Source organism: Sarcophilus harrisii, chromosome 2 (assembly GCF_902635505.1).
Source record: "Sarcophilus harrisii chromosome 2, mSarHar1.11, whole genome shotgun sequence".
NCBI classification, from domain to species: Eukaryota; Metazoa; Chordata; class Mammalia; order Dasyuromorphia; family Dasyuridae; genus Sarcophilus; species Sarcophilus harrisii.
Window position 1 is genome coordinate 303942423 of NC_045427.1, and position 23920 is coordinate 303966342.

At 35.9% G+C, this 23920-nt stretch overlaps 1 protein-coding gene across 1 annotated transcript in view; it reads right to left on the bottom strand.

Moving 5' to 3' along the window:
- Positions 1-23920, bottom strand: part of IFT43 (intraflagellar transport 43) — a 116285-nt gene that overhangs the window by 23768 nt on the left and 68597 nt on the right. The window contains exons 4-5 of the mRNA XM_003756213.4: positions 7512-7544; positions 6735-6781 (exon numbers count right to left, since the gene is read on the bottom strand). Of these exons, the coding sequence (XP_003756261.1) occupies positions 6735-6781; positions 7512-7544 (80 nt within the window). The remainder of the gene's footprint in view (positions 1-6734; positions 6782-7511; positions 7545-23920) is intronic.

A 23920-nucleotide genomic window follows, 5' to 3' on the forward strand; every position in this document is an offset into this window, starting at 1 on the left:
TCCCTTTAATTTTATAGGTAAGGAAATTGAGACCCAGAGAGGATAAATTATTTGCCTAAGATTGCCCAAAGAGTAAATGGAGGAGATGGGATTTGAACTCAGGTCCTCTGACTCCAAATCTAGAATTCTTTCCAATTCCCATCAAAATTCTGGAAAAATTAAAAGAAAATTTAATAAACATCAAGGAAAGGAAGCGAAGATCTCAAAGAGTCAGTTAACTTCATTAGAAACAGATCAGGCTAAAGTAATCTCAATTTGTTTTTTGATGGAACTATTATATTACACTTGTAAGCAGACCAGGGAAATATTGTAGTCAGACTTTACTTAGATTTTAGCCAAACTTATGACAAAAAAATCTCTCATGCTATTCTTGAGAAAAAAGATAATGATAGCCCAATTAGCTGGATGTAGAACTGACCAAATGGCTAGATTCAAAAAGTAGTCATGATGGTTCCATATCATGAATGCAATGATTCAGGCATCTGGGCTGTTTGAACATCTTTGTAAGTGACTTACATAAAGGCAGAGATGGGCTGCCTCTAGAAGAAATGGGAACCCTATCATTAGAAGTCTTAAGCAAAGGCTGGAAAACCATTCATCAAATGATGTTATGGAAGATAGTCTTACTCAAGTATAGGTTGAACTAACAGGCAAGGATAAGAAGGAATATGATATGGATAAACACAATCAAATGCCAGGTTAAACAAACCAGATCAGCTAGAATGCATAGGATACAGATACAGATTGGACCTGTGATTTCATTAAGATTGGGCACTTTCAGATAAGAAAAAATCTTTCTACCAATATAGGTCAGCACATTCTCTGTCAGTTATAGTCTTAGAGAACTGTCTAAAGAACACTAAGAGATTAAAGAGAACTGTCCAGGATAAAACAGTCAATAGGTAGGACTTGAAACCTGTTCCAAGGTTCCTTCTTATGCTGTTTCAGGGACCTAACATGGAATAACATGAAATAAAGCCAAAAAGATTGGTTGAAACCAGACTATGGAAAGCTCTAATGAGAGAGTAAAAAGTTTGTATTTTATCCTAGAAGCAATAGGTAATCACTGAAGATTCATAAATGGGAACAAATACATGATCTACTATGTACTAGGGAGATTATTTCTGCAATTAAAGGGAAGGATGAAAGACTGGAAATGGGAAAATGATTAGAAGGCTCCAGCAATAATCCAAGTGAGAGATAACTTAGATGAAGATAGTGGCAATATGAGTGAAGAGAAGGGAAAAGATTCAAGGAGTGTTGAAAAAGGTAAAATCAATACGACATAGGAATTAATTTTAGGCAGGGAATGGATACAGAGAAGAAGACAGAAGGGTCAAAGATTATTCTTATGTTTTAAGCATGGGTAATGACACCATCAAGAAAAATTGGGAAGTTGAAATAAGTTTCTGTTTTAGGGGGTAAATAATAAGTTTGGTTTTAAGCATGTGGAGTTTGAGATGTCAATAGGAAAGTTCAAGTTGAAATGGCCAACTGGGACTGAAGATAAATAAACAAATCTAGTCGATTTGACTATTGTATACATGGATGGATGGAGAAAGAGAGAGAGAGAGAGAGAGAGAGAGAGAGAGAGAGAGGGAAAGAGGGAAATAGGTATATATAAATATGCATATGGTACATATTATATATATATATATATATATATATATATATATATATATATATATATATATATATATATATATGTTGTGTGTGTGTGTGTATAGTGGTAGTAGTAGTAGTAGTAGTCAGGTAATATAATAGATAGGATACCGAACCTGGAGTCAGGAAGGCTCACCTTCCTGAATTCAAATTTGGCCTTGGACACTTACTAGCTTTGTGAGCCTGGGTGCACTCAACTTTCTTTGCCTCAATTTCTCATCTGTAAAATGAACTAGAGAAGGAAATGAATAAACATAAACATGTATATAAATATAAAAAAAGTATATATATATATATATATATATATATATATATATACATGTGTATATATTTTTGTACATTCATAACGCAATCATATGTGTGTATACTAATTGTTAGAATCCTTACAAGGTATTAACTCAATGGAATTGATAGAAACAATGCTTATGTTTACACTTTTGAGAGTTCACACATTAGCTCACACATTAGTTCACAAGTCTGGGAGATTCACAATTCCAGATTCAGTATGAGATTCACAAGTTTACACTTCCCACAATCCCATTCTCTCAGAGGAGGAGTCAACCTTTGGGTTCACACCTTTAAGAGATCATATATAAGAAGCTCTCAGTCTCAGGGAGGAGCCAGGTGGAGATATTGAGAGCCAGGAGTCAGTGGAAGAGTCAGTTGAAGAGATTGAGAGCCAGAATTCAGTCGGGAAATTCAGAACCAGGATTCAGAGAGAGCTGGAGGCTGAAGCTGGCAGACAAGCTACAAGAGCTCTTGCAACCAAGGAGGGAGATAGGCCTCTAAGAAAATTAACCAGGCTATTTTGAAGGAGACAATAAAGGATTTAAACTTTTAACACCTGGATGCATTTGAGGTGATTATTACTTGGAACTGAAACTAAGGCTGCCTCCAGAAAACCTCCCCAAGAAACCTGCTCCCGGAGAACCATTATATTTGAGAAAAGAAGAACACCACAACTAGTATGAGTTTGAATTTCATTCCTGGGACTTCATAAATGGATAGGATAGATATATCATCTATATGGATGTGATAATTGAAGAGGTAAGCAGAAAAAATTACTAAAAGTGAGGCAACATAAAGAGAAGAGAGATAAGGAAAAAGCTGGGAAACATTTACATTTATGGAACAGAAGAAAAACAATGAACCAACAAATTAGGTTAAGTAAGAATGATCAGACTAGCAGATGAACAGAGAACTAGAAGACAGTTGTTTCAAGGAAGCCAAGAGAGAAGAAAGTATATTAGGAGAAGTTGGTTGGCAATAGTACCATATGATACAGAACAGTAAAAGAGAATCACGAAATCACAGAATCACAGAATTGGTAGGAACCTCAGATGTCATCTAGTATTCTAGTCCATCCTTCACTTGAACAAGAATTCTTTCTATAACATCCCAAACAAGTGGTTATCCCTTCCCCGTCCCTCCCTCCCTCCCTCCTTCCTCTCTCTCCCTCTCTCTCTCTCTCTCTCTCTTTCTCTCTCTCTCTCCCTCCCTCCCTCCCTCCTTCCCTCCTTTCCTCCCTTTTTCCTTCCCTCCTTCCTCTTTCTTCTTCTCTTCTTCTCTCTCCCTCTTTCTCTCTAGCACATGACATACAACTTAAGGTAGTTTCAAAAGGATCATTAATTTAGAACTTCACTAGAGACACTAGTGTTTACAGCAAGATAGAGAAACTTCAAGGAACATTGTATTTCAAGATCAAGTATGAAAGACCATTGGGGCTAACAAACAGAAAAAGCAAATAGGAAAACCTACCATACTATAAATACCAAAATAAGAGAAATCCAGGGGGGAAAATTCATTTCTTAAGAGAGGAAAAGAAGCATGTAGATTCCAGTTTTATTTCTACTTTCAGTATTCTTTTTTCTTTTTCTTTTTTATTTCTCCAAATTAAAGTTGACTAGGTTCCAAAGTGATTCTTTATGGGGAAAGGGTATATATGGGAAATGGTCAGGAAGCAGAGAATATAGGACAAAGAACAAGAAAGAGACAACAAGACAGGGATGAAGGGGTAGAGAAGAAAACTGAGCCTGAGAGAGTAGGGAAGATAGACTCTTACAGATAGCATTTTTCTCATTCCACTGACAGCCGAGCATCTCAGATCTCGTCCAGCTTCACTGCTTGGACATGTTCGGCCACTTTTACCCATTTTCTCTGTTGACAGAGACAGAAAATTGAGCAATTACCCTTAAACTCCACTTTTTCAGATCACTCAGATTGCTACACTTACTGAATTAAGTCCCAATTGCCCTAGGCTAGAAGTAACTCAATTGAGCCCATCCTTTAGGAATTGAACATTTTGGGTGGAATTAGTCATAAGGTTTTATTATTCCTAAGGTTGTCACTGTATTTAATCCTGTCAAAACATGTAACCCAGGATGCAAAGAGGCAGGGTTCTCCTGAGTTCTACCACAAGAGGAGGTTCATGCCACATAGAGTATGGCAGCTGGGAGCCGTCAGAAAGGTGGCCCTTATACTAAAACAAGCCTGTTTCAGAGCTATGCAGACTTATGCTATATTAGCAATGGTAGTATTAATCTTGAGAATAATTAGGCGGGGTTTTTAGCCCGTTTTTAAAGGCTTTCAACTTAAAATAAGATTTGGAGGCTGACAATTCTCTTAAAGTCTGCATTAAGCTCACAGGTAAATGGCATAAAGTTTAGCCTCAATCCTAACTGTATATTGTGGGGTTGTTTAAATGAAAAATTCCCCCCCCCCTTTCTTTTGCTAATTGAGAGGTTTTTTCTCTATTAATTATCTGTTTACTAAACTTTTTTAAAAAACATGACAAACTACATAAATATAAGTGACTGTTAACACAGTTCTCATAGTTCTATAAATGGTGTAAAAGACCCTAAAAATCATCTAATCAATCTCTTCATGTTTTATTTAACAGATGAGTAATCAGAGGCATAGAGACTTTGTAACTGGAGCAAGGTTAAAGAGCTGGTTAGTAGCATGGCCTGAACTAGATACGCAAAAAAGTGCTAATTTTTACAGTTGGGTTTAAATTCCAGTTCTCACACTTCCTTAAATGAGTGACCATAGACTAGTCATTAAGTCTCTGTCCCCTCAGTTTCCTCATCTATAAAATGGGGTTAATGCCCATAATTTCTGCAAGGATCAAATAAAATAACATGTAAAAAACACTTTTTAAGCCTCAAAGCACTAACTGTGCATAATTATTATAAGCAACTGCTCAGGGAAAATACTGGTCTTGTAGTCAGGAAAACCTGAATTCAAATCCAGCTTCAAGCATTTATTTCTTAGTTTAGTTTGCTTATCTATAAAATGGAAAAAATAATAGAACCTACCTCCCAAGGTTGTTGTGAGGCGGAAATGAGACATCTTTAAAGTGCTTTGCAAGCCTTAAAATGCTATATAAATGTTAGATATTATCATAACATTTTAATTACTGTCTTCCATGAGTGAGTCTAGTATCAACTTTGCCATTGTTAGAGTGCTGATTCTGGGCAAACCACTCCAGTTGTCCAAGCTTTGGTCCTTAATGTATAATTCAAAGGCTTGGATTGCAGAGATCTCTTTGGCTCTAATAGTCAAAAAACCTGGCATATGACGCCATCATGGTCACAGCAGCTCTTGAATTCCAAGTATGTGCAAGCTTTCACATTTAGAAGTTTGGGGGTTAGAAATTGTGTGAATTAGTTGGTGGATTCTCCCTTTCACCAGATTCATAGAGGAAGCAAGATTCTGGGAGTCCTCTGAAGGTAATGGGGAGAAGGACATAGAAAGGAAAGCTTAATAGCACTGGGCATGAAAAATGAAAAAGAAAAAGAGAGGAAGGCATCATCAGCAAATTTGCTTTTCTGAATTTAATGTTGTTTTTGTTTTTAACTCACAACACTTCCTAATCTTGAACTCCTAAAATCTACACATCAGCTTCTACAATGTTGGCAGCCTATTTCCAAAGAGCCCAGCTGATCAGAAGGTTCACCCAACACTCAGTCACAAGACTCTCAAAGCCAACAGAAATCTGTTCTTTTGCACACCTCCCTTCACCCTGGCTAAAATCTTGTGGCTCCTGGATCACTGCAACTCCAAGAGTTAAAGACAGGATAGAATTGTTAGCCATACCTTTTGTCCTGCTAGTTTCTTAACAACTTCATTAATGTCCTGGCTTGGACTCTGCCTTGTCAAGGCAGAAAAGTTGGTCCTGCTGCTGTCTGGTGACTGAAACAGAAGATAGGACTACAGCAGAGAAGATGGGCAGATCAAAAGCCTGGCTGGAGCCCAGCAGAAATGCACAGCTGCCAGGTCCATGTTGGCAGAAGACAATTTCACACACATGTTAAGGAGATCAGATTTGGAAAGTAAATTACAGGGCACCTTATTTAACAGTGTCATAAGGGATTATTAGGAGGGTGGAGAGACTTGGCAACTGAAAGAGTTTGGGGTGAAGTCATATAGCAAGATCTGGCAACCAGGAGTAGGCTTGTCTGCAAGAGATGCCAGAAGATCTCTAGCTCAAATCAAGTGGAAAACTGGAAAGCAGAGGAAGAATTATGATGACATATTCCTAGGTTTTTCCATAGTCCCAGGGTGTGCACTGAATGCCTGACCTTTTGGCTTTTTGATCTCACCTGGGATTCACCTTCTTTCCTTCTGGGCCTGGCCTTTGAACCTAAGTTGAGGCCCTGATACTGTTAATGTTTTCCCTTTCATTCTGTGTCTTGATTTCCAGCAACTCTTGTATGCACAAAAGTGACTGCCTCTCAATTTTGGAAGAATCTGTATATTCTTTCTAATTATATGATATAACCTCAATAGACAGACAGATAAATTAATGGATGTCTGGATGATGACTGGATGGATAATTAGAGATAAGTTCTCTCTCTGCATACACATATATTTATATATATATGTGTATATGTGTGTATGTTTTATATGTGGAGAGAGATCAAATATATGATTTGTTAATCAACTTCTTTCTTCCCTGATGTCTCCATTTAACACTTCAGATGTATTTTGGCTATGGTTTGATTTCTTTCTTGCCTTTCCACTGTCATCCAAGTTACATGTAGTAACCCATTTGCCACAGGGTGACTCACCTCCTCCATCATCAGATCCTTCCATGCTCCGTTGTCTGAGGCGTTGGCTGCATCCCACCAAAAAAAAAAAAAAAAAAAAAAAAAATGGAGAAAAAAAATTCAAATACAGAAATGGAAAATGAAAATCCCTACCTTTCCTACTTCTTCTTGTTCCAATGCCAAATAATCCAAGAGTTTCTCATCCTTCCTTGTCTTCAATTTGATTTACTTATGCACCTACTATGAGTAAAGCACTATACTATATATAAAAATAAACTCATCTCTGCCATCATTCTACATTCTGCCTGAAGGTGAATGTCACAGAGTCAGATAACTCATTTTTTACCCTCCACATTTAACTAGGCATATTTTACTTTCAATAAAGACCATGGGAGAAGATTTGAATTGACAAAATGTGAAATTAGACTAGAATTGAAACTATCCTTTAATATAGCAAAGGTGGGATGCAGGTTCATCATGCCTGTCAGTCTCAATGAGGCAGAATGTCCATGTTCCATCTTCGCCAGAACTCACACTTCCAAGGCACATCGTCCCAGGACTCCAGGGCCAAGCTCTATGCTCTTAGTTCCAGAGAGCAGATGAGACATGGCCTAAGACCAAGGTTTATTCTCCCAGTTCCAGAACATAGCTGAATCAATATGCACAGTTTACTAGTGTTATAAGTGATGTGCTTGAGCCTCTAGTGTCCATATAAGCATGTCCAGTTTAAGAATATACACTGTTGACAAAGACTCTATAAGATAGCATTAAATTCTACAAAAACTATGGAAAACTTACTCTTCTATTTCTTCAATAATCTTTCTTCCTGACCTGTAAAAATAAAAAGAGAAAGAGTTTTTAAGACCTAGTGGTCTTTTCTGTCAGGGAGAATGAGGGGAGGCGGGGGAGAGAAGGGTGTGTGGTAATGGGAAGGATTATCAGGGAGGTCTAGTCAAAATAGGCCCAAGAGATACACTGGTCACTTGAATATGGCTTCATTCATGAGCCACAGTCATTTGGATGTAAATAAACTCATCTTTCCTCTAAACCTGCCCATCCTTCTGATCTCCATACTTCTATTAATGAGACTACAATCAATCTATTAATGAGACAATCATCAACAAATATTTATTAAGTGCCTCCTTTATGTTAGGTACTATCTACCCAATAATCCTGGGAATCATTTTTGACTTCTCCATCTTGTCCTCCCACACTCAACTGGTTGCAAAGAATTGTTGATTCTATCTAGACACAAAGTCTAGTACATCCATTTCATCATCATCCCCATCACACGGTTGCCTTCATTCCTAGTTCAAGGTTTTATTACTTCTTTTTTGGACTGCCTGTTATCTTGTTATAAAGGCCATAAATTCTGCTCTTCAAATTTGCAATTCTTTCACTCAGGAATGATGTATTGTAGTTCATTGTTCTTCTCAAATTCCATAGAATAATTAAGTACTGGGTTGTTTGATTTTGTTTTGGTTTGTTTACTAATTTTCATTGCCTGAACTGGAGGCCATATTTCTTTCTGTTGTTAATATTTTCCATGTTGACTTATTTGCTTATGCTACAGATCTTTCATTGAGTTTTCCTCTTTTGGGAGTTTAAATCTCCTTATCCCCTTTCCTTTATTTTCCCCTATTGTTCACTTTCTAACTCCCTCCCCCTGAGAAATGGTTTCCTAGGAGACTGGATCTTAAAGCATCTCAGCCTCCTTCTATCATGGTTCATTAGTTTGGGTCTCTGCCCCAAGTAACTTCTGGGGGAATAGAACTGATCCCAGCCAGATGATGGACTTTCCCTCAGGCTAAGTGGAGTATCAGACAGCTTCTTCCATACAAACTATTCCCTCCCCCCACATACACACACATACACAACACACACACAGAGGCTCCTAGGCAATTATCCAAAACCACAAACTTCAGAACATGTGCCAATTGGTAATAGTAAAATGAATTTTCTCTCTGGAATTCCCTATGCTAATATTGAATTCAGTAGTATGGGCAAAAGCAAATGTGTAAGATATGGTATATACCTATTTTCCACCAAGTTGCTCTCCAGTTTTTCTGGAAATTCATATAAAGATTTTTCAAGTAACTTCTGTTCTCAAGTGTAACAATTACTGAATCACTGGGATACTATACTCGTAATTCTGTAAAATTAGTACCAAAGAGTTTTGACAATTATTGCTTTATAATTTGATATCCAAAAATCTGATAATTAGACCATCTCCATCGCCTTTTTTGTTCTTTTTTCCTCTTAAAATTCATAACTTTATTTTCTTCATATGAATTTTTATATCTTCTCTATTCCTTTAAAGTTTTTCCCTTGGTGGTATTGACATAGAATTAAATATGTTGGCTAACTTACATAATAAAATCATTTTTCCAGCCATGAGTATTGAACATCTCTCCAATTATCTTTAACATCTCTCTCTTTTTAAAAAATTTCTATAAAGACTGTTTTATAGTTTGGTAGGTTAACTTCCACACAGATAAGTATTTTGTAGTTTTTTTATGGAATTTTTTCTCTTTTCTCCTATTAGTAATACAAAAAATGCTGATCGTTTTCTGGATATTTTATATATCACTACTTGGACAAAACAATTTTCTTGATTAGTTTATTTTATTGGATAAAGAGATTTCTAAATTAACTATCATATCATCTTGCAAACATGAATAATTTTGTCATGTTTGTTCTTTTCATTTCTCTTGTCTAATGGCCACAGTTAGTAATTAAAATGACAAGTCAAATAAGAGTGGAGAAACGAAGCATCATTGCTTCATCCTTAAACTTACAAAGAAGCTTTAATTTCTCTTATTAATTATGTTAATAATGTTTCTTTTAATTCAAATAATGCTAGCTCTAGATCTGAGATAAATACTAATCACATTTGGAAAAGTCTTTCCACAATCTGTTTTTAAGTGATTTTTTTTTTTAACTAAAAAGGCCTTTTCTACATTGATATAATCATAAAATCTTTTGTTTTAGTATTTATATGATTAATTTAATTATGTAAACAATTTTACTAATATTGAACCATGACTGCAACCCTGCTACATATCTAACTGAATCATAATGAAAATAGGTAGGTTCCAATTAGTACAATGAATCCTTTGATATAGCAGAATTTTTCAAATTCACACTCAATTTTCCATTGAGCTGGAATTAATTACCATATTCTGTACAATTATAACTTCAAATAATGTGGATTTGAACATATGTGACCACTTCAGGGGAATTATTTGTCAAACTAATTGGGACCTACCTAGCCATAATTTTTTCTTAAAGATTGCTAAAGTTGCCATTTCTGTTGCTTGAAGATAGCATAATTCTTCCAGTTACCTACAATCAATACCTCAGATACATCTTTGATTCTTCTTCTTCTTCACCTATATATCTAATCAATTTTCAAATCTAATTGGTTCTACTTCCACAATATTTCTAACATACATCCCTTTTTCTCTCATCAAACAGCCACCATACTAGATCAAGCTCTCATGAATCTCTTATTGGACTTTTTGCTATATAGCCTCCTCATAAATTTCTCTAGCTAGAGAATGTATTTTAAATGGCATTCATTAGTCATGTTTGTTTTTAATCTGTGTTTTGATCTGTTTTATCCTCAAGTGATTTGGTTATTTTACTCTGTTATTGAGAATCATTTATATAACCTAGGTATTAAATATTCTTTAATCTGGATTTGGAGGCAAAGGATTTAAGTTCAATACAAGTTCTCCTATTTATAGCCTGTGTGTTTCTGGGCAAATCACTTTTTCACACCGGGCTTTAGTTTCTTTGTTTGTAAATTTTAGAGGTAATTACTAAGTGACCTCTCAAAGTTCTTTCATCCTTAAATCTAATAATCTATAACTCTTCAGAATTCATTTGCAGATATATCTAGATCAGAAATTTACCTTCAATAGTTCAACTATTGCCTATTTGATTTCTCTTTTTGAAATTGAGTAGCTTTATTAATTTGGGAATTTCACATTTTTAAGATATTTATTCATATTCTTTTAATTCCTGTCAAATTATTGAATGGCTTATCAATTTTGTAAGTTCCTGTTACTCCCTTAGTCTTTTTTTTTTAAAAATCAATGCAATAATCTTTTTGTTTCAATTTCTCCTTTGATTTTCACAATTTCTTTTTATTCTTACTTGAAACAGCTGATTTATTGATTTTCTCTTAGTTTTTTTTATTACATGACCTATTCATTATTCTTCTTCATTTAATTAACAAATTCATCAAAGTAAAGGATAGCAGAATAGTAGAATGTATAGTTGAAAGAGCTGACCTCAAAGACATTAAAACATGGGTTCAAGCTCTGCCTCCAACATACTTGTGACACTAAGCAAGTCACAACCTTGCAATGTTCTGATTGCAGAGAAGGTGCCAACTTGCATTAGTAGAAGAAATTTCCTCATCTCCCAAAATCCCCTCAGTCAATGAAATCACAAGTCCTATCTTTATTTTCAAATCTTCTCTGCAATTTACAGTCTCAGAAAATTGTCAGAGGTATTAAGAGGAAAAGTCACATATGTACTAAAGATATTCAAAAGCAGAGCTACAATTAAGTTTTTCATGAAGGCAAAGCAACTCTTTATCCAATATTCCATAATGCTTTCTTTTCTAACTACAGTTTCCTCTTCTAAACCAGTGCTAAATCCATGAAGTTTATTTTGTTTATGCCAATTTAATATCAGCCTATTGCCATAAACTCATCCTTTCATACTTTAGTTTGAATAGCATTAATTAATTAAGTTCTTCCAACTTTTTGCCATTTCCCCCTTAACATCTTAAAACTTCCTTCTCCTCAAAGGTTTTGCATATAGTAACTTGATAATTTCACATGATATGAGATTTACCCTCTTCTCACCTAACCTAGAAAATGGGATTCTGGATCTTCCTCCCCCTAACTCCTCTATTTCCAATCTCTTTGCTGGAAAGATCTTCCTATGTGGAGCCGAAATCCCAGAAACATTCATTTATACATGAATGAAGCAGCATGTTGAGATCTCAGTACATCAAAGGATCCAGGACAAATCTAGGTCCTGTCACTCACTACCTGAATTCTTTAGAATCACCAGATTATCCCTTTGATCCTCAAGTCCCTAACTCACAAAAAATACATATGCTGAGTCATAAGCTCACAGATTTAGAGCCAAAAGGGACCTCAGAAGGAATATTTAGGTCACTGACTCCTCTCATATTACAGATGAGGAAATTGAAGCATGGAGAAATGACTTGTTTAAGGTCACAACTATAGTAAGTGGTAGAGAAAGAATTTGAACCCATGTTCTCTAGCTTCAGGCAATTAAGTGACAGTGGATGGGTGGGTGGTACATATTCCTAAATTCAAATTTGGCTTCAACCATTTAATAACTTGTTGATTCTGGGCAAGTAACTTAATCCTATTTACTTCAGTTTCCTTATCTGTAAAATGAACTGGAGAAGGAAATGGCACACTGCTCCAGTATTTTTGACAATAAAATCCCAAATGGGGTCAGGTCATGAAGAGTGGGACATAACTAAAATGACTGAACAACAAAAACCTATTTAGTTCAGTCTAATAACCATTTCTCAGTTGACTCTTATTTATTCCTCACTTCTTTTTTCATACAATTCAATGATAATTTCAGATCCTCCCCTTCCCAACATCCCAATATCCCTCTTTGAATGACATTTGTCTGTGATCATTCATTCAATTCTCCTATCCATTTATTTTTATTTTAATCTCTTTTTTCGTGTTTCTATAAGTGTTTTTTTGTTTTCTCACTGTGAAAGTTCTTTAAAAATCTTTGTCTCTCTCTCCGTCTCTCCTTCCCTTGCTCTTTCCTTTTTTTCTTCTTCCTTTTCTCTCCTTCCCTTCCTTCCTATCTCTTCCCCCTCTTTTTCTTTTTTCCTTCTCTCTCCCTTCCTTTTTTTGTCTTCCTGTCCCTTTCCCTCTCTTTCCTTTCCCTCCTCACCTCTTTCTACCTTTCCCTCCCTCCCTCTCTTTTCCCCTTTTTCTTTTAATTTTTCTTTCTTCCTCTCCATTTCCCTCTCCCATCCTATCTCACTCAAGTCTTAAGTCTGTTTTTCTGACCTGGGCCAGTCTACCTCTCCTTAGAGAGTCTGGTGATCTTATGCTCCTAGGAATTCACCATATTGATGTTGGACTTCACATGGTCACCAGATCAGCTTTAGTATCATCATAGCTCAAAACTCCCAATTCACCAGTCTCAGCCTATCAGTGGGGTCAGCATGTGTACCACCACATACAGCTTTGTGTTTCTTGAGGTTTTTTTAAATTTTGATTTGCATATCAAATTTCCTGCCCATATCAGGGTTTTACAAAAGGAATGATTCTAATTCCTCTCTTTTGAAAAAAAAAAAAAAAAAAGACCTTTTTTTTATTGCTGATCAAGAAGTAAAAATGATATTATTTCAAGTCCAGCACAAATGCCACTTTATCCATGAAGCTTTTTGGGATGCCCTGAGATAGAAAAGATTAGCACCTTAATATTTCACTAACACACCATCTCCTAATTTGTATTTATCTATACAGTCTAATCTCTGTGACTTACTAGACTACAAATTTCTTGAAGGCAGCTGGACCATATCTTATTTCTGTTTACATCTGTCCCACAACATGGCACAATGCACCAAAAATGCTTACTGATGTGACCCTGAGCAACTCACTTAACCCCAATTGCCTCAATTAAAAAAAAATGCTTACTGAATGAATAATCATTTTACAGAGGAAAAAACTGAGGTACAAAAGCTAAATAAATTTTTCAGGATGAAAGTTGGTTTGTAGTAAATCTAATATTAGAAACCACATTTCCCAAGTTGCACCTTATTTACTGAAACATCTGTGTGATAATATGACATATACAATGTTATTTTTATGAAGAAGATTTTCAGATGCTCCTAAGGCTTTATGACACTATTTGAACTTATTAGAACTAAAGTCAAATCTCAATACTCCACAGTTATTTATGAAGCACACGGGATGATATGGAGAATTTAAATCTGTCAAATCAAAACCATCCCACAAAGTGGCAACAGATTTGACAGATGAACATTTTATATCACCTCCCTAAACTGCCCTCTCATTAACTAGTGGAAGGGGATCAAAGGCTAGCAAATAAGAAAGAGAAAGGAAGAGAAGCAAGAGGCCTGGAAAATCTACCTACACAAAAATCAGAGACTCCACCTTTCTCCTATATAGGATGCAATACAAATAAATGAGTGGGTTGAAGCTTTAAGAGACTGGTACATAGTAGCTCTCTTGTTCTCTACTCCAGCAAGCCCAGAAGTAATTCAGTTCGGATTAGGGATGCTTGTTCAATATTCAAAATGTAAAACATGGAGATTGCTGAACCAGCACTTTGAAAAGTTAATTAAATGCCAGATTTCTTTTTAAGAGATACTCCATCACTTGCTGATTGCTTTGGCCATTTTACAGAATGAAGTTTTAACTCTGTACAATGAAAGTAAATATTCTCCCCCATCTTCTGCTCCCTGGAGACACAGTAACATGATTGGGAATATACTGTCTTTTTTTTCTCCCCTTTCCAGTATGTTATATCCTCAATTTAGCAAGAAAGAGCCAAGTAAGTGCAGTTACTAATTTAAGGCTGTGCATAATGTTATCAAGTCAATATCATATTAAGGGTAATTAATAATAATGATAATAATAATAACTGGCATTTACTTAGTGTCTTATAGTTGGTTATGCACTTTACCTATATTATATCAGATTAGTCTCATAACAACTCTAGAAGATAAATATTATAGGTTATCCCCCTTTTTATAGATAAGGAACATGAGATTCACATAGCCAGTAAGTATCATAGGTGACACATGAACTCAAATTTTCTAAATTTAAGTCTAGCATTCTGCCTTCAAAACTATGCTCCCCTCTCTTAAGGATGATAAGCATTCAAATAAGATAAATGGGAATATAAGAAGTAGCAGAGAGATGATAATTTTTAAATGAAGAAGTACTGTTTTGTTCATATTCCAATCTTTATTTTGAGAATAGTTTAATGACTCTTTCTTCCCCTAGAAAATAATTGTGACTTTTCAAATTTTCCATCAAGATGTTCCAGGGAGGGGGAAAATGTCCTTTCTCTTAATTAAATCGTTTTGACAAAACTACCAAGTATCTGTGTATTATGCTTTTTCCTCTAAGCCCTCCTCCTCCCCAATTCAATAACCAGGAGCCATGATTAAATCAACTCTGCTATTGTTCCTGGATAGGTGCCTATGACATAACTCATCATCGCTATAACACCAATATGCCCCTCTCTGACCCTCTCTATCCTATTCCCCTCTTTGAACATAAACTCCTTGAAGGCAGAGGTTTTTTGTTTTGTTTTCTTTTAATTTGTTTCTAGCACTTAATATTTGTCACAAAGTAAAACCCTTAATACTTTTTAAATTCATAATAATCAATCTCTACTCTCAAGAAGTTCGTGCCCTGGGGGCATAGATAAATATAACACAAATTAGAACACAAGTGCACATGAGAAGCATCAATTGCTTATGAGATGAGATTGGGGTGGGGGGGGGGGGAAGGAGGCACTTCCAGCAAGGGTGAACCAGATAATGCTTTGTAGAGGAGGTCGAATTTGAGCTGAGTCTAGATGGATGGCTAAGTTACCAGTGAGTGAAGATTAGAGAAGGCATTCCAGACATGACCAAAGGCAAAAATTAGGGGTATTGGGAATAGAAAGGAATGCTATTTAGCTAGAACACAGCCTAGTTGAAAACTTAATGTTTTTCCTGACAATATTTTAAATAATAAGGAAATTTTTTCACTAACAGGTGATATAAAGATATCCTGAGACTATTTTTATCACAAAGATCTTTTACTTCTTTTGCATCACTTTCATTATATTTATTTACAACCTAACATCTTAATCTGTAGCCCCCCCAAAAAAAAAGAATCCTTAAAACACCTCATCTCTAGCTAAATGATTTCCTCTTTCCTAATTTCTAACTCTCAATTTTAGTTCTTTCTCTCCTTTTTATTTGGGAGAGGGGAGAAATTAGAGACTTCCCTGGCATTCAATGGGCCAGAATCTGCTCAGTTAGGGTCAAGTTTTTCCCCCTTACCATGTCCTGTGCTGTGTAATTAACACAGGGAAATTCTACATTTTAAAAAATTCTTACTATGTCATTTTAGGGCATGGTGGGAGAGAAAGAAGAGCCTTACCATATTCTAAGACAGTGGCAAATACTTGCTGACTTCTAGAAACTGCATGGTATAGCTTTGTTACACCTTCCCATTTTCCTTTTCTCGAGTTACATATTAGCTCTCAAGACCAGGGAAAGAGTAACTGTATCCTACTATGCCAGCAAGTTGGTCTTCAACACACTGGCAAGAATACCGCAGTCTCCTTGTGGTAAACTTTAAAAAACAAAGAAAGAAAAGCAGGATTCCCCTGGTAAGTGGCCATAGAACTTCATCTGTACCTTTTACAGGTTATGTGCTGAAGGGTGAAAGACAGTCCTAATGTAGACATCATCTATGTTAAACTGTTTCTCTCTCATTTAATGGAATACCGCAGAGATCTAAATGGAGATAAAGTACCACGGCTCAGAGAACAGCGAGGATGCTATCTTTATGCAGCATGACAATGTTCAGTGGTTAATTAGACACCGTTAACCTATTTTAGCAGGGGACATAACTGGGATAAATGGGGGGAAATGTCCTTGAAGTCTCTTAATATCCACAGTGCACACAGGACCCTAGATTCACCTTCTCACTGCAGGACAGAGGCATACTTAAAATATAATAAAGGTTTGATTGATTGATTGATTGATGCCAAAGCACCAGGCAACAAAACTCTGATTTGGGGATATGGGTGTACCAGTTTGAACCTATCCCTAATCTTCTATGACCTTTGTTCTATTAAAAAAAAAAAAAAAAAATGAGGGATTTGGGAATCTATCTTGTTTCCTAGTTAGATATAACCAACAGGGGTTATTAAAACAACTTGTTGCCGATAGAACAGGAGGTAAAACTGGAAGAAGTATTCCATATAAATCAAGTTACAGCAGGAAGCTTTGTACATGGCAGTGACTGATTAGTGTCTGATCACTTGGTAAATGGAATTATATGAAAGATGTTACTAACTACATTGGTGCCAAAGTCACTTGAATAGATTTGTTAAACTTCTCCAGAAGAATTCATCCAAATATCCTTTCTTTATAAATAGGTTTTTTAATCTTGAGATTTCAAAAGGTTCAATATTGACTTAGTTTCTTTAAGACCTTAAGGAGATAGGTACTTATAAGCACTGCTTGTTGAATAATGAAGGAACACAAAGGAAAAGTGATTTATGTCAAGTCATAAAACGGGGCGGGAGAAAATCCCCAACAAGATTTGGGACTATATGCCTGAAAAAATTTTTTTCACAGAAATATCAGATCCTAGACAAGCTAATCATTCATTTTCATAGTTTTATAACCCCCTATCTAAAATGGGTACAAGCTTTGATAAAAAGTCAGAAATTTGGCAGGACTATAAAGTGTAAAAATCTTTAAAGGTCATCTAGTCTAATCATCTCACTTTAGAGATGAGAAAACTGAGGCATACAGATTTTAAGTTATGTGCCTAAGGTCACACAGGGTCAGTAATAAGCCTAATCTAATTGAATAAGAATTCAATTAGATACTCCAAATTCTTAGAACGTTTTTCCTATGGTACCATGCTGCTGGCCCTCATGGAACTCACTTTTTCCTTAGCTAGTGAACACTCCCTCATTTAAGTATCACCTGAAAACTGATGTCCTTTACATTTTCCCCATGATTCCTAGGATTATTTCCATTCATTTATATTTAGTTCCTGGGAATTTGTTGGATTTCTCTTTTGTCTAAGGTTAAGAAAGAATTCCCCAGACTCAAAATCCCTGTACTCACGGGTTTTAGCCTATATTAGGCTACATTCAGTTTCTACTTACACAGTTCATTTAAAAAAAAAAAAAAAAAAAAAAAAAGGCGCTTCCAGAAGAAAAATGAAAGAATAAGTGGGCCTATTCTCTCTACAGGCTGTCAAGCTATATGTATTCTTCTAAAAGTCCAGTGAATTTTCTTTGGCTATTACTGAGTAAAGTTTGCCACCTGCTGGCCATGCTTCCAAATAACATCCTTAGTTCATTCAAGATGAAATTACCTATTAGATTTTAAGACCATCACTTAGAACTCTGCAAAGTCATAGTAATATTTCAAAACACATTAAACAATGAGAAATAATATGGAAAGCTTGTTTATATATAAATTGACAACAAAATGAATAAAGGGGAATAGAATGCAGTTTCTCTTGTTGCCTCTGAAGCTCAGATATCAGAAACATGGATCAGGAGATATTTTTTTGGTGTCAATAGTGAGTAAAAGCTATCATGTTATGCACTTAGACTAGAAAATCACTTCTGAATGGTTATTTTTAGACAAATGAAGATGACTTGAACAGAAATAGTGGTTGAATAAAGCCTACCATTTTATTCAGCCAACTTAACTTTTTCAAAGGTCATTTTCTACTCATATGACTTTGGACAAATCAATTAATCTCTCTGTGGCTCAGTTTTTTTATCTGTAAAATGACCTCTAAGATCCCTTTTAGCTCAATATTTATAAACCTGTGTGTGGTCCTGTGATCTTGAGTTTTAATCATAAATAGGTTGGCCTGAGGTCAGGAAGATTCAACTTCATAAGCTTAAATCTGGTCTCATTTATTAGACTAGCTGAGTGACCCTGTCACTTAACCCTGTTTGCCTTGGTCCCTCATTTGTTTTGGGTTTTTATTTTATTTTATTTTATTTTTTTTGCGGTTTTCTTTTTTTTTATTTAATAGCCTTTTATTTACAGGTTATATGCATGGGTAACTTTACAGCATTAAAAATTGCCAAACCTCTTGTTCCAATTTTTCACCTCTTACCCCCCCACCCCCTCCCCTAGATGGCAGGATGACCAGTAGATGTTAAATACATTAAAATATAAATTAGATACACAATAAGTATACATGACCAAAACGTTATTTTGCTGTACAAAAAGAATCAGACTCTGAAATATTGTACAATTAGCTTGTGAAGGAAATCAAAAATGCAGGTGTGCATAAATATAGGGATTGGGAATTCAATGTAATGGTTTTTAGTCATCTCCCAGAGTTCTTTTTCTGGGCATAGCTAGTTCAGTTCATTACTGCTCCATTAGAAATGATTTGGTTGATCTCGTTGCTGAGGATGGCCTGGTCCATCAGAACTGGTCATCATATAGTATTGTTGTTGAAGTATATAATGATCTCCTGGTCCTGCTCATTTCACTCAGCATCAGTTCGTGTAAGTCTCTCCAGGCCTTTCTGAAATCATCCTGTTGGTCATTTCTTACAGAACAGTAATATTCCATAATATTCATATACCACAATTTATTCAGCCATTCTCCAACTGATGGACATCCATTCAGTTTCCAGTTTCTAGCCACTACAAAAAGGGCTGCCACAAACATTCGTGCACATACAGGTCCCTTTCCCTTCTTTATAATCTCTTTGGGATATAAGCCCAAAGGTAACACTGCTGGATCAAAGGGTATGCACAGTTTGATAACTTTTTGAGCATAGTTCCAAACTACTCTCCAAAATGGTTGGATTCGTTCACAACTCCACCAACAATGCATCAATGTCCCAGTTTTCCCACATCCCCTCCAACAATCATCATAATTTTTTCCGGTCATCTTAGCCAATCTGACAGGTGGTAGTGGTATATTAGAGTTGTCTTAATTTGCATTTCTCTGATTAATAATGACTTGGAGCATCTTTTCATATGACTAGAAATAGTTTCAATTTCTTCATCTGAGAATTGTCTGTTCATATCCTTTGACCATTTTTCAATTGGAGAATGGCTTGATTTTTTATAAATTAGAGTTAATTCTCTATATATTTTGGAAATGAGGCCTTTATCAGAACCTTTGACTGTAAAAATATTTTCCCAGTTTATTGCTTCCCTTCTAATCTTGTCTGCATTAGTTTTGTTTGTACAAAAACTTTTCAGTTTGGTATAATCGAAATTTTCTATTTTGTGATCAGTAATGATCTCTAGTTCTGCTTTGGTCATAAAGTCCTTCTTGGGGTTTTTTTTAATAGCTTTTTATTGACAAAACATATGCATGAGTAATTTTTCAACACTGACCCTTGCAAAAACTTCTGTTCCAACTTCTTCCCTCTTTCCCTCCACCCCCTCCCCTAGTTGGCAGGTAGTCCCATTCATACATGTTAAATATGTTAAAGTATATGTTAAATATAATATATGTATACATATTTATACAGTTGTCTTGTAGCACAAGAAAAATCAGATTTAGAAAGAAGGCAAAAATAACTTGGGGAAAAAAAACAAAAATGCAAGCAAACAATAACAGAAAGAGTATAAATGCTATCTTGTGGTCCACTCTCATTTTCCAGTATTCTTTCACTGGGTGTAGTTGGTTCTGTTCATTACTAATCAATTGGAATTGATTTGGATCCTCTCATTGTTGAAGAGAGCCACTTCCATCAGAATTGATCTTCATATAGTATTGTTGTTGAATCAGCCCCTCATTTGTAAAATGAGCTGGAGAAGGAAATGGCAAACAACTCCATATCTCTGCCAAGAAAACCCCAAAAGGGGCCACAAGAGTCAAACATGACTATAATCAATTAACAGATAGCTTCTCTTGGAGAACCTGTTCTGGTCTCTGACAAACCAATCTGCTAGTATTTCTTTCTATCATTCAAATTCAACATCTATTTTCTTTGCTTCCGATAAGGAATCTCTAATACATCCTAACCCATGGATACAATTAGCCTTACTCCATATGGATAAAAAGGGAAGAAAATGGGCAATGGGAGATGGCTACATAAATGACAACAAATAGATAGAAACATCACATGAAGTCTGGTCAATAGTCTACAGGAGAGAATTACTTTATAGAAATTAAATCATTTGGACCAAGTATTTATAGATGTAGCATAAGAATTCTTACTCCCCTCCACATTAAAAGTATCAAAGGCAGACTAAGACATTAGGATCTAAGTGGCAGGTCTAAAGACCAACAAAGTAGGAATGAGAGCCATGTAGCATTATTATTTCTGGAACACGCTGTGGTTTTGTCCAGAGTCCTTACCTTGTACCCTTTCAATCACTAATAAAAGTGACTTGAGCAACCATATTTCAAAATAACTAATCCATTGTACAAGAGCAGCTTGAAGAAAGTAAGAGTGCCCAATCTGGGAATAAGTTACACAAGAATAGTGTGGGTCACGATCAGGCTTCACTGGAAGGACCCAAGAATGGAATAGTAGGAAGGTCTTCAGGGCAAGAGTATTTTAATAGAGGTACATGAAGGAGCCACATTGCATGCGTATGGTAATGCATGCTCAGTATGCTTTAGTGCTCCTTCTTTTATGAGTTACCTGGAATCAAAATCGCTTTCAGTTGCTTTTGGGATAAAAGAATAAAAAGAGAAAAGAAATAGCTGTGATATTCACAGATGTGTTTTTATTTGGGGAAGATTGAGTTCATCAAAGAGAGAACAAGGAGATCACTGATGAAGGGGGAATTTTAACCAATGACAGTCATTCCTAATCACTCCCTCTTGGCTCCCAGCCACACGCACAGCAAAACAAGGCCCTCTCAGCAGAGACGAGCTGGCTCGGGAGACTGAACTTTTCTTTGCTTCAAAATGTTTTGTTCATCTCATATGATCAACATTTCATTTCTATTAGTATCCCAGAGGATAGCAGTCAAGACAACTTTGCTAGGACAGACTTCACATCACACAAATAGTATGATGCACAACCCCCTTTCTGAATTAATACAACACACTCAATTCTTATGATTTCACCCAGAATACATTTTAAATAGCAGCATCAATCGTACAGAAATAATGATAGTTAGCACTTAGCTTAATAGCTTTTAGACTATTAAAGCTTGAAAGTGTAACTAAGACATTTTAGGACAAGCTTAGTAGTGTTTTAAGGTTTACAAAACTTTCTACACATATTGTATTTTATCCTCACAGCCACCTTAGAATTTTATAGAAGAAACTGGGACAGACTCTGGTTAAGTGACTTGTTTAGGATCTCACAACTAAGTATCTGAGATAGGACTAGAGTTCAGCTCTTCATGAATCTAGGTCCAGTACTACATCCATTGTATCACCTAACTGCCTCTTCTACTTGTCACTCACTATTGGATAAATGACTTTGAGGATGTCACTTCATCCATCTGATTAAGTGAATTCTTGGTTTCTTCCCCAGTGAAATAAATGTATGGGGCTAGATGATGCTAAAGGCCCCTTCACTGCACTGACCATTCCTCTACCCATCCTGTCTCCACAACCCTTCCTCACTCCCATCCCCCATCAACCATCACTTGCTCCCATTTACTAAAGTATTTCTAATCTGACAACTAGCTAGCTAGCATTTATCTTACACTGTGTGCTAAGTGCTTTTAAAATTATTTTCTCATTTGATCTTCATAGCAATCCAGCAAAGTAGATCCTAATATTATTTCTCATTTTACAAATGAGGAAATGGAAGCAGACAGGGTGGCCTGCCCAGGGTCACACAGCTAGTAGTAGCTGTGATTTGTAGCACTAGTGGTGGCAGTAATAATAGTAGCCAGATTTGAATTGAGGTCTTCCTGACTCCAGATCAGCGCGCTATTCACCGAGTTGCCCAGATTAATGACAACTACTGCTGCTGCTGCTGCTGCTACTGTTGCTACTAGTACTACTGTTTATATGGTATTTATTTACTATGTGCCAGTATAATTACTGTCTCATTTGATCCTTATAACCCTGTGAGGTAGGTGTTATTATGTCCCCATTTTATAGATGAGGAAACTGAGGGAGACAATGCTTACATGACTTTTCCAGCTAGAAAATGTTTAAGGCTGGATTTAAACTTCAGAAGTTTCTGACTCCAGGCCCAGCTCTCTATCCATTGCACCTCTTCACTGCCCCTTAGCTGACAACTCTTAAATTACCCTTTCTATGCCAATCTATCCCCATTCCAGTTCCAAATCACCACCTAAGAAACTCCAGTCATTTGTTTAGCTGACACTTAGAATTCAACCTGATAAAGAGAAAACTCAGTCCCTTACTCTTCAGAGAAAGCACTAAAATCTGTTTTCTGCTGCTCTTAGATGAAGTTTTTCCCTCCTTATTTTTCTCTTTCTCCTTTCCAAATGTTGCCCTATTCTATTATTTCTTCTTCTCACAGGAGTCTGTACCCTGGGGTTTGTGAACTTTAAAAAATTACATTGATAACCATATTTCAATAAAATTGACCTTCTTTAAAATCCTGTTTTTTTTATTTTATTTATTTAATTTTGGGAGAAGGCAATTGGGGTTAAGTGACTTATCCAGGGTCACACAGCTAGTATATATTTGAGGTCACATTGGAATTCAGGTTCTCCTGACTCCAGATCCAATATTCTATTCACTTGTACCATCTCTCTGCCCCTATTTTATGAATTTAAAAACATAGTGATACAAGATTTTGCAAGGGGGAATGTTAAAAACTATCTTTGCATGTATTTTGAGAATAAAAAGCTATTATTAAAAATTTATTTAATGATTTGAAGAAGGAAAAAAAATAAAAAATAAAACATGGCTCTAAGAAGGGATGCCCTATTAATGCATGGTTGGTAGAATTATGAACTGATCCAATCATCCTACAGTACAATTTGGAACTATGCCCAAAGGACCACAAAATGGTATGTACCCTTTGATCCGGTAGTGTCACTACTGAGTCTGCTTCTCAAAGAGATCATAAAAAAGGGAAAAAGACCCATATGTGCAAAAATGACTGTAGCAGCTATTTTTGTGGTGGCAAGGAATTGGAAAATGAGTAAATGTCCATAAACTGGGGAATGGCTGAATAAATTATGGCATATGAAAGTAATGGAATATCATCGTTCTATTAAAAAATATGAACAAGCTGATTTCAGAAAAGCCTGAAAAGACTTACATAAACTGATGCTACATAAAGCAAGAAGAACCAGGGAAACATTGTCCATAGCAACAAAAGAATTGTTCAATAATCAGCTATGGTAAATTTGGTTCTTCTCAGCCATTCAGTGATCAAAGGCAAACTATGGATAGAAAGAAAATACCATCCTTATCAAGAGAGAGAACTATGGAGCCTGAACATGTACTATTTTCACCTATTTGTTCT